At 39.6% G+C, this 12,892-nt stretch overlaps 1 protein-coding gene across 1 annotated transcript in view; it reads left to right on the top strand.

The window, feature by feature from the left end:
• Positions 1 to 12,892, top strand: part of CDH1 (cadherin 1) — an 88,077-nt gene that overhangs the window by 68,192 nt on the left and 6,993 nt on the right. Inside the window, exons 12-13 of the mRNA XM_061174544.1 lie at positions 10,452 to 10,676; positions 11,175 to 11,405. Coding sequence (XP_061030527.1) covers positions 10,452 to 10,676; positions 11,175 to 11,405 — 456 coding nt within the window. The remainder of the gene's footprint in view (positions 1 to 10,451; positions 10,677 to 11,174; positions 11,406 to 12,892) is intronic.

Genomic DNA, 12,892 nt, shown 5'->3' with positions numbered 1-12,892 from the left:
GAATAGGAACATACATATCGGTAATTACCTTAAATGTAAATGGATTAAATGCTCCCACCAAAAGACACAGACTGGCTGAATGGATACAAAAACAAGACCCATATATATGCTGTCTACAAGAGACCCACTTCAGACCTAGAGACACATACAGACTGAAAGTGAGGGGATGGAAAAAGATATTCCATGCAAATGGAAATCAAAAGAAAGCTGGAGTAGCAATTCTCATATCAGACAAAATAGACTTTAAAATAAAGACTATTACAAGGGACAAAGAAGGACACTATATAATGATCAAGGGATCGATCCAAGAGGAAGGTATAACAATTGTAAATATTTATGCACCCAACATAGGAGCACCTCAATACATAAGGCAAATACTAACAGCCATAAAAGGGGAAATCGACAGTAACACAATCATAGTAGGGGACTTTAACACCCCACTTTCACCAATGGACAGATCATCCAAAATGAAAATAAATAAGGAAACACAAGCTTTAAATGATACATTAAACAAGATGGACTTAATTGATATTTATAGGACATTCCACCCAAAAACAACAGAATACACATTTTTCTCAAGTGCTCATGGAACATTCTCCAGGATAGATCATATCTTGGGTCACAAATCAAGCCTTGGTAAATTTAAGAAAATTGAAATCGTATCAAGTATCTTTTCCGACCACAACGCTATGAGACTAGATATCAATTACAGGAAAAGATCTGTAAAAAATACAAACACATGGAGGCTACACAATACACTACTTAATAACGAAGTGATCACTGAAGAAATCAAAGGGGAAATCAAAAAATACCTAGAAACAAATGACAATGGAGACACGACGATCCAAAACCTATGGGATGCAGCAAAAGCAGTTCTAAGAGGGAAGTTTATAGCAATACAAGCCTACATCAAGAAACAGGAAACATCTCGAATAAACAACCTAACCTTGCACCTAAAGCAATTAGAGAAAGAAGAACAAAAAAACCCCAAAGCTAGCAGAAGGAAAGAAATCATAAAGATCAGATCAGAAATAAATGAAAAAGAAATGAAGGAAACAATAGCAAAAATCAATGAAACTAAAAGCTGGTTCTTTGAGAAGATAAACAAAATTGATAAACCATTAGCCAGACTCATCAAAAGAAAAAGGGAGAAGACTCAAATTAATAGAATTAGAAATGAAAAAGGAGAAGTAACCACTGACACTGCAGAAATACAAACGATCATGAGAGATTACTACAAGCAACTCTATGCCAATAAAATGGACAACCTGGAAGAAATGGACAGATTCTTAGAAATGCACAACCTGCCGAGACTGAACCAGGAAGAAATAGAAAATATGAACAGACCAATCACAAGCACTGAAATTGAAACTGTGATTAAAAATCTTCCAACACACAAAAGCCCAGGACCAGATGGCTTCACAGGCGAATTCTATCAAACATTTAGAGAAGAGCTAACACCTATCCTTCTCAAACTCTTCCAAAATATTGCAGAGGGAGGAACACTCCCCAACTCATTCTACGAGGCCACCATCACCCTGATACCAAAACCAGGCAAAGATGTCACAAAGAAAGAAAACTACAGGCCAATATCACTGATGAACATAGATGCAAAAATCCTCAACAAAATACTAGCAAACAGAATCCAACAGCACATTAAAAGGATCATACACCATGATCAAGTGGGGTTTATTCCAGGAATGCAAGGATTCTTCAATATACGCAAATCAATCAACGTGATACATCATATTAACAAATTGAAGGAGAAAAACCATATGATCATCTCAATAGATGCAGAGAAAGCTTTCGACAAAATTCAACACCCATTTATGATAAAAGTCCTGCAGAAAGTAGGCATAGAGGGAACTTTCCTCAACATAATAAAGGCCATATATGACAAACCCACAGCCAACATTGTCCTCAATGGTGAAAAACTGAAACCATTTCCACTAAGATCAGGAGCAAGACAAGGTTGCCCACTCTCACCACTATTATTCAACATAGTTTTGGAAGTGTTAGCCACAGCAATCAGAGACGAAAAAGAAATAAAAGGAATCCAAATCGGAAAAGAAGAAGTAAAGCTGTCACTGTTTGCAGATGACATGATACTATACATAGAGAATCCAAAAGATGCTACCAGAAAACTACTAGAGCTAATCAATGAATTTGGTAAAGTAGCAGGATACAAAATTAATGCACAGAAATCTCTTGCATTCCTGTATACTAATGATGAAAAATCTGAAAGTGAAATTAAGAAAACACTCCCGTTTACCATTGCAACAAAAAGAATAAAATACCTAGGAATAAACCTACCTAAGGAGACAAAAGACCTGTATGCAGAAAATTATAGGACACTGATGAAAGAAATTAAAGATGATACAAATAGATGGAGAGATATACCATGTTCTTGGATTGGAAGAATCAACATTGTGAAAATGACTCTGCTACCCAAAGCAATCTACAGATTCAATGCAATCCCTATCAAACTACCACTGGCATTTTTCACAGAACTAGAACAAAAAATTTCACAATTTGTATGGAAACACAAAAGACCCCGAATAGCCAAAGCAATCTTGAGAACGAAAAATGGAGCTGGAGGAATCAGGCTCCCTGACTTCAGACTATATTACAAAGCTACAGTAATCAAGACAGTTTGGTACTGGCACAAAAACAGAAATGTAGATCAATGGAACAGGATAGAAAGCCCAGAGATAAGCCCACGCACATATGGTCACCTTATCTTTGATAAAGGAGGCAAGCATATACAGTGGAGAAAAGACAGCCTCTTCAATAAGTGGTGCTGGGAAAATTGGACAGGTACATGTAAAAGTATGAAATTAGAACACTGCCTAACACCATACACAAAAATAAACTCAAAATGGATTAAAGACCTAAGTGTAAGGCCAGACACTATCAAACTCTTAGAGGAAAACATAGGCAGAACACTGTATGACATAAGTCACAGCAAGATCCTTTTTGACCCAGGTCCTAGAGAAATGGAAATAAAAACACAAATAAACAAATGGGACCTAATGAAACTTAAAAGCTTTTGCACAGCAAAGGAAACCATAAACAAGACCAAAAGACAACCCTCAGAATGGGAGAAAATATTTGCAAATGAAGCAACGGACAAAGGATTAATCTCCAAGATTTACAAGCAGCTCATGCAGCTCAATAACAAAAAAACAAACAACCCAATCCAAAAATGGGCAGAAGACCTAAATAGACATTTCTCCAAAGAAGAGATACAGATTGCCAACAGACACATGAAAGAATGCTCAACATCATTAATCATTAGAGAAATGCAAATCAAAACTACAATGAGGTATCATCTCACACCGGTCAGAATGGCCATCATCAAAAAATCTAGAAACAATAAATGCTGGAGAGGGTGTGGAGAAAAGGGAACACTCTTGCACTGTTGGTGGGAATGTAAATTGATACAGCCACTATGGAGAACAGTATGGAGGTTCCTTAAAAAACTAAAAATAGAACTACCATATGACCCAGCAATCCCACTACTGGGCATATACCCTGAGAAAACCATAATTCAGAAAGAGTCATGTACCAAAATATTCATTGCAGCTCTGTTTACAATAGCCAGGACATGGAAGCAACCTAGGTGTCCATCATCGGATGAATGGATAAAGAAGATGTGGCACATATATACAATGGAATATTACTCAGCCATAAAAAGAAATGAAATGGAGGTGTTTGTAATGAGGTGGATGGAGTTAGAGTCTGTCATACAGAGTGAAGTAAGTCAGAAAGAGAAAAACAAATACAGTATGCTAACACATATATATGGAATCTAAGGGAAAAAAAAAAAAAGAGGTCATGAAGAACCTAGTGGCAAGATGGGAATAAAGACACAGACCTACTAGAGAATGGACTTGAGGATATGGGGAGGGGGAGGGGTGAGATGTGACAGGGTGAGAGAGTGTCATGGACATATATACACTACCAAATGTAAAATAGATAACTAGTGGGAAGCAGCCGCATAGCACAGGGAGATCAGCTCGGTGCTTTGTGACCACCTAGAGGGGTGGGATAGGGAGGGTGGGAGGGAGGGAGATGCAAGAGGGACGAGATATGGCAACATATGTATATGTGTAACTGATTCACTTTGTTGTAAAGCAGAAGCTAGCACACCATTGTAAAGCAATTATACTTCAATAAAGATGTTTTTAAAAAAAAAAAAAAAAAAAATCTTCCAACACACAAAAGCCCAGGACCAGATGGCTTCACAGGCGAATTCTATCAAACATTTAGAGAAGAGCTAACACCTATCCTTCTCAAACTCTTCCAAAATATTGCAGAGGGAGGAACACTCCCCAACTCATTCTACGAGGCCACCATCACCCTGATACCAAAACCAGACAAAGATGTCACAAAGAAAGAAAACTACAGGCCAATATCACTGATGAACATAGATGCAAAAATCCTCAACAAAATACTAGCAAACAGAATCCAACAGCACATTAAAAGGATTATACACCATGATCAAGTGGGGTTTATTCCAGGAATGCAAGGATTCTTCAATATACGCAAATCAATCAACGTGATACATCATATTAACAAATTGAAGGAGAAAAACCATATGATCATCTCAATAGATGCAGAGAAAGCTTTCGACAAAATTCAACACCCATTTATGATAAAAGTCCTGCAGAAAGTAGGCATAGAGGGAACTTTCCTCAACATAATAAAGGCCATATATGACAAACCCACAGCCAACATTGTCCTCAATGGTGAAAAACTGAAACCATTTCCACTAAGATCAGGAGCAAGACAAGGTTGCCCACTCTCACCACTATTATTCAACATAGTTTTGGAAGTGTTAGCCACAGCAATCAGAGAAGAAAAAGAAATAAAAGGAATCCAAATCGGAAAAGAAGAAGTAAAGCTGTCACTGTTTGCAGATGACATGATACTATACATAGAGAATCCAAAAGATGCTACCAGAAAACTACTAGAGCTAATCAATGAATTTGGTAAAGTAGCAGGATACAAAATTAATGCACAGAAATCTCTTGCATTCCTGTATACTAATGATGAAAAATCTGAAAGTGAAATTAAGAAAACACTCCCGTTTACCATTGCAACAAAAAGAATAAAATATCTAGGAATAAACCTACCTAAGGAGACAAAAGACCTGTATGCAGAAAATTATAGGACACTGATGAAAGAAATTAAAGATGATACAAATAGATGGAGAGATATACCATGTTCTTGGATTGGAAGAATCAACATTGTGAAAATGACTCTGCTACCCAAAGCAATCTACAGATTCAATGCAATCCCTATCAAACTACCACTGGCATTTTTCACAGAACTAGAACAAAAAATTTCACAATTTGTATGGAAACACAAAAGACCCCGAATAGCCAAAGCAATCTTGAGAACGAAAAATGGAGCTGGAGGAATCAGGCTCCCTGACTTCAGACTATATTACAAAGCTACAGTAATCAAGACAGTTTGGTACTGGCACAAAAACAGAAATGTAGATCAATGGAACAGGATAGAAAGCCCAGAGATAAGCCCACGCACATATGGTCACCTTATCTTTGATAAAGGAGGCAAGCATATACAGTGGAGAAAAGACAGCCTCTTCAATAAGTGGTGCTGGGAAAATTGGACAGGTACATGTAAAAGTATGAAATTAGAACACTGCCTAACACCATACACAAAAATAAACTCAAAATGGATTAAAGACCTAAGTGTAAGGCCAGACACTATCAAACTCTTAGAGGAAAACATAGGCAGAACACTGTATGACATAAGTCACAGCAAGATCCTTTTTGACCCAGGTCCTAGAGAAATGGAAATAAAAACACAAATAAACAAATGGGACCTAATGAAACTTAAAAGCTTTTGCACAGCAAAGGAAACCATAAACAAGACCAAAAGACAACCCTCAGAATGGGAGAAAATATTTGCAAATGAAGCAACGGACAAAGGATTAATCTCCAAGATTTACAAGCAGCTCATGCAGCTCAATAACAAAAAAAACAAACAACCCAATCCAAAAATGGGCAGAAGACCTAAATAGACATTTCTCCAAAGAAGAGATACAGATTGCCAACAGACACATGAAAGAATGCTCAACATCATTAATCATTAGAGAAATGCAAATCAAAACTACAATGAGGTATCATCTCACACCGGTCAGAATGGCCATCATCAAAAAATCTAGAAACAATAAATGCTGGAGAGGGTGTGGAGAAAAGGGAACACTCTTGCACTGTTGGTGGGAATGTAAATTGATACAGCCACTATGGAGAACAGTATGGAGGTTCCTTAAAAAACTAAAAATAGAACTACCATATGACCCAGCAATCCCACTACTGGGCATATACCCTGAGAAAACCATAATTCAGAAAGAGTCATGTACCAAAATATTCATTGCAGCTCTGTTTACAATAGCCAGGACATGGAAGCAACCTAGGTGTCCATCATCGGATGAATGGATAAAGAAGATGTGGCACATATATACAATGGAATATTACTCAGCCATAAAAAGAAATGAAATGGAGGTGTTTGTAATGAGGTGGATGGAGTTAGAGTCTGTCATACAGAGTGAAGTAAGTCAGAAAGAGAAAAACAAATACAGTATGCTAACACATATATATGGAATCTAAGGGAAAAAAAAAAAAAGAGGTCATGAAGAACCTAGTGGCAAGATGGGAATAAAGACACAGACCTACTAGAGAATGGACTTGAGGATATGGGGAGGGGGAGGGGTGAGATGTGACAGGGTGAGAGAGTGTCATGGACATATATACACTACCAAATGTAAAATAGATAACTAGTGGGAAGCAGCCGCATAGCACAGGGAGATCAGCTCGGTGCTTTGTGACCACCTAGAGGGGTGGGATAGGGAGGGTGGGAGGGAGGGAGATGCAAGAGGGACGAGATATGGCAACATATGTATATGTGTAACTGATTCACTTTGTTGTAAAGCAGAAGCTAGCACACCATTGTAAAGCAATTATACTTCAATAAAGATGTTTTTAAAAAAAAAAAAAAAAAAAAATCTTCCAACACACAAAAGCCCAGGACCAGATGGCTTCACAGGCGAATTCTATCAAACATTTAGAGAAGAGCTAACACCTATCCTTCTCAAACTCTTCCAAAATATTGCAGAGGGAGGAACACTCCCCAACTCATTCTACGAGGCCACCATCACCCTGATACCAAAACCAGACAAAGATGTCACAAAGAAAGAAAACTACAGGCCAATATCACTGATGAACATAGATGCAAAAATCCTCAACAAAATACTAGCAAACAGAATCCAACAGCACATTAAAAGGATTATACACCATGATCAAGTGGGGTTTATTCCAGGAATGCAAGGATTCTTCAATATACGCAAATCAATCAACGTGATACATCATATTAACAAATTGAAGGAGAAAAACCATATGATCATCTCAATAGATGCAGAGAAAGCTTTCGACAAAATTCAACACCCATTTATGATAAAAGTCCTGCAGAAAGTAGGCATAGAGGGAACTTTCCTCAACATAATAAAGGCCATATATGACAAACCCACAGCCAACATTGTCCTCAATGGTGAAAAACTGAAACCATTTCCACTAAGATCAGGAGCAAGACAAGGTTGCCCACTCTCACCACTATTATTCAACATAGTTTTGGAAGTGTTAGCCACAGCAATCAGAGAAGAAAAAGAAATAAAAGGAATCCAAATCGGAAAAGAAGAAGTAAAGCTGTCACTGTTTGCAGATGACATGATACTATACATAGAGAATCCAAAAGATGCTACCAGAAAACTACTAGAGCTAATCAATGAATTTGGTAAAGTAGCAGGATACAAAATTAATGCACAGAAATCTCTTGCATTCCTGTATACTAATGATGAAAAATCTGAAAGTGAAATTAAGAAAACACTCCCGTTTACCATTGCAACAAAAAGAATAAAATATCTAGGAATAAACCTACCTAAGGAGACAAAAGACCTGTATGCAGAAAATTATAGGACACTGATGAAAGAAATTAAAGATGATACAAATAGATGGAGAGATATACCATGTTCTTGGATTGGAAGAATCAACATTGTGAAAATGACTCTGCTACCCAAAGCAATCTACAGATTCAATGCAATCCCTATCAAACTACCACTGGCATTTTTCACAGAACTAGAACAAAAAATTTCACAATTTGTATGGAAACACAAAAGACCCCGAATAGCCAAAGCAATCTTGAGAACGAAAAATGGAGCTGGAGGAATCAGGCTCCCTGACTTCAGACTATATTACAAAGCTACAGTAATCAAGACAGTTTGGTACTGGCACAAAAACAGAAATGTAGATCAATGGAACAGGATAGAAAGCCCAGAGATAAGCCCACGCACATATGGTCACCTTATCTTTGATAAAGGAGGCAAGCATATACAGTGGAGAAAAGACAGCCTCTTCAATAAGTGGTGCTGGGAAAATTGGACAGGTACATGTAAAAGTATGAAATTAGAACACTCCCTGACACCATACACAAAAATAAACTCAAAATGGATTAAAGACCTAAGTGTAAGGCCAGACACTATCAAACTCTTAGAGGAAAACATAGGCAGAACACTCTATGACATAAATCACAGCAAGATCCTTTTTGACCCAGGTCCTAGAGAAATGGAAATAAAAACACAAATAAACAAATGGGACCTAATGAAACTTAAAAGCGTTTGCACAGCAAAGGAAACCATAAACAAGACCAAAAGACAACCCTCAGAATGGGAGAAAATATTTGCAAATGAAGCAACTGACAAAGGATTAATCTCCAAGATTTACAAGCAGCTCATGCAGCTCAATAACAAAAAAACAAACAACCCAATCCAAAAATGGGCAGAAAACCTAAATAGACATTTCTCCAAAGAAGAGATACAGATTGCCAACAGACACATGAAAGAATGCTCAACATCATTAATCATTAGAGAAATGCAAATCAAAACTACAATGAGGTATCATCTCACACCGGTCAGAATGGCCATCATCAAAAGATCTACAAACAATAAATGCTGGAGAGGGTGTGGAGAAAAGGGAACACTCTTGCACTGTTGGTGGGAATGTAAATTGATACAGCCACTATGGAGAACAGTATGGAGGTTCCTTAAAAAACTAAAAATAGAACTACCATATGACCCAGCAATCCCACTACTGGGCATATACCCTGAGAAAACCATAATTCAGAAAGAGTCATGTACCAAAATATTCATTGCAGCTCTGTTTACAATAGCCAGGACATGGAAGCAACCTAGGTGTCCATCATCGGATGAATGGATAAAGAAGATGTGGCACATATATACAATGGAATATTACTCAGCCATAAAAAGAAATGAAATGGAGGTATTTGTAATGAGGTGAATGGAGTTAGAGTCTGTCATACAGAGTGAAGTAAGTCAGAAAGAGAAAAAGAAATACAGTATGCTAACACATATATATGGAATCTAAGGAAAAAAAAAAAATTAAAAAAAAAGGTCATGAAGAACCTAGTGGCAAGATGGGAATAAAGACACAGACCTACTAGAGAATGGACTTGAGGATATGGGGAGGGGGAGGGGTGAGATGTGACAGGGTGAGAGAGTGTCATGGACATACATACACTACCAAATGTGAAATAGATAGCTAGTGGGAAGCAGCCGCATAGCACAGGGAGATCAGCTCGGTGCTTTGTGACCACCTAGAGGGGTGGGATAGGGAGGGTGGGAGGGAGGGAGATGCAAGAGGGATGAGATATGGGAACATATGTATATGTATAACTGATTCACTTTGTTATAAAGCAGAAGCTAACACACCATTGTAAAGCAATTATACTTCAATAAAGATGTTTAAAAAAAAAATAATTAACTTAAAAAAAAAAGTTGTGTTTTTTTTTTTAATTTTATTGAAGTATAGTTGATTTACAATGTTGTGTTAATTTCTTCTGTACAGCAAAGTGACTCAGCTATATATATATATATATATTTATATATATATATATGTTCTTTTTCATATTCTTTTCCATTATGGTTTGTCACAGAATACTGAATATAGTTCCCTGTGCTATACAGTAAGACCTTGTTGTTTATCCATCCTATATATAATAGTTTGCCTTTGCTAATCCCAAACTCCCATTCCTTCCCTCCCCCCGTCCCTTGGTATAGAGATGTTAAAATTTAATGGATGAATAAAGTTATGTGTGAAGATGGAGGGAGTCCTTGGTGTGAGGAATAACTTGAATAATTGTTATCAAAGTGGGGAATAGGCATGTCGGAGGTCTGCCCAGCCAGGAATGAGGATGGCCTGGAACCGGCAGGACGGGTGGCTCTGTGGGCAGGGTGGGGCCTGGCGAGGGAGCCCTGAAGAGCCAGGAGAAGAGTTGGATTCAGTCTGATGGGAGGCACTAGGGATTCATCAGTGGTCCTGAGCTGTGACATTTCCTGTGTATTTTCTTAGGTTCTCCACCTGCTACTGGAACGGGAACCCTGCTCCTATTCCTCGATGATGTGAATGACAATGGCCCCATACCAGAACCTCGGAACATGGACTTCTGCCAGAGGAATCCACAGCCTTATATCATCAACATCATTGATCCTGATCTTCCCCCCAACACTTCTCCCTTCACAGCAGAACTAACACATGGGGCAAGTGTCAACTGGACCATTGAGTACAATGACCCAGGTGGGCACTTGAGTCTTATTTTGGAAACTTTGCTCTGACCCCGTGCTTCCCTCGCGCCTCCCGCTTCTGAATTTCCCTTCTCAATATCCACTTGTCACCCCCTTTATGTTGTTGTTTGTTTTTTTTTTTTGTTGTTGTTGTTTTTGTTTTGTTTTGGCTGCACCACACGTCTTGTGGGATCTTAGTTCCCCGACCAGAGATCGAACCTGGGCCCCCAGCAGTGGAAGCTCGGAGTCCTAACCACTGGACCACCAGGGAATTCCCCACTTGTCATCCCTTTTAAGGCTTGTTTCCTTGTCCCTTCTACATTTGTGGCATTGAACCAAAGATCCCTTTGCGTTTCTGGTGTCTGAGTCCGTGACATCCTGCCCAATAATCTACAACCCAAGCAGCTGTTATCTTCATTCAGCTTTGGAATGTCTCTAGTTCCCTAATAATTTTAATCTAGAATGAACTTTTTATCTCTCCTGATCCCCTCATTTTTGTTGCTTCCTCCAGAACATGAATCTCTGATTTTTAAGCCAAAGAAAACCCTAGAGATGATTGACTACAAAATCAATCTCAAGCTCATAGACAACCAGAACAAAGACCAAGTGACCACCTTAGATGTGCATGTGTGTGACTGTGAAGGGGTCGTCAGCGGCTGTACGAAGCCCGGGTCTTACACCGAAGCAGGATTGCAAGTTCCCGCCATTCTGGGGATTCTTGGAGGCATTCTTGCTTTTCTCAGTAAGTGCAGCTGGCAAGTGTTTCAGCCTCTACCTTCTGAAATGGGGGAGGTTTTTCTCTTACTGAGCATTTCAGGGGTAAGTGGTCCAAGACTGGAAGGCTGCCCAGTCCTTCTATTTTGTTCTTTCAGCCTCTAAGGGCAGTGTTTCTCCAGCTTGAGTGTACACAAATCACCTGTATATGAGAATGCTGATCCAGTAGGTCTGGGGTGGGGCCTCAGCCTCTGCATTTCTAACCAGCTCTGAGGTGATGCCGATGTTGCAGGTGTTTGGACCACGCTCGGAGCAGCGAGGCCTTGGTCAGTGCCAGCTCACCACTACCTCCTCCACATCCCACCCTGGAGGAGGGTTTAGAGGAAGTGGAAGGCACATATCTGGAAACTGAGCATATCACCTTCACTCACATCCCACCGGCCCAAACACAGCCACACCTGGAACCTCCCACTCTAACCGGGTGACCATGTGTCCAGTTAAAACTTGGTGCCGAGAGTAGGGGTGGAGTGTGGGGTGCACGGTGAGTATCAGTGACTCAAAGGATGAAGGGGAAAAAGGTTACTGGGGAAAATTTGGCAGTTTCTGGCACAGTCCTTAAAACCGATATCACCTGAGCCTACCTGTAGACTGAGCCCTAGGGTGGACACAGGTGCTGTTATGGTTTCTAAAAGCTAGTGGCGGGCAAGTCAGAAAACCTCAAAGATAGTGTTGTTGTTGCTTTTTTTATCATTAGGAGCTATGACACGTGGTTCAGGTCACGAAGGTCCTTGCAGTCAGACGAGGAGGCTGTTGATTGAGTCTTGAGAAAGGTTTGGTGGAAGACAGGATAGCTGGGCCACAGGACTGGGGGAATCCTCACAGCAAGAGGGCCATTTGTGGTGGTTCCCACACCAGCGAAGGCACAGAGAGAGGAAGGCTTGACGGACTGTGTAGGGCAGAGAGGCCGACCTTGCTGGAGTAGAAGAAAGTCCTTAGAGGGGAGCAATGGGACCACCTGGGGGCTTTCAGTTTAGATTCAGCAGTGTTACTGATTCTGCTGCTTCAACAGATTGAAGAAGGGATTACCTGTTGGCCTTCGGGAAATGTTTGCAGTGTGTCCCCTTAGCTCCTGCCCTCTGCTGCATCCTCTCAAAATGGAAAAGGAAGGAGAGAGTTGTTTACAATTCAGTGAACTTTCTGGACCTTTCTTCCTCCAGGATTCACGTGGCTTTATTGCCACCACGCAGTTATACTTAAAGCTACTGTTAAAAAAGTCAATATTTTATCTAACTTTGCTATGGGTGTATTTCATTAGACACAGGGGCTGAGAACAACATTTCGGAATGTTCAAATGTGCAACATTTACAGCAGAAGCAATGCCAGTGTGCAGATTTCCAATGTCTTGTTCCTTATGGGCAGACATCGAAATTAAGTGTCTAAAGAATGTTCTAGAGAGACAAGAGGATATGAAGGTTTTTGTGTAGTCAACCAATATTTGGTTGCTTACTTTGTGCA

The sequence above is a fragment of the Eubalaena glacialis genome, chromosome 18 (assembly GCF_028564815.1).
Source record: "Eubalaena glacialis isolate mEubGla1 chromosome 18, mEubGla1.1.hap2.+ XY, whole genome shotgun sequence".
NCBI lineage: Eukaryota > Metazoa > Chordata > Mammalia > Artiodactyla > Balaenidae > Eubalaena > Eubalaena glacialis.
Note: the sequence above shows the minus strand (reverse complement) of the source record. Positions and strands in the feature narration are given on the sequence as shown.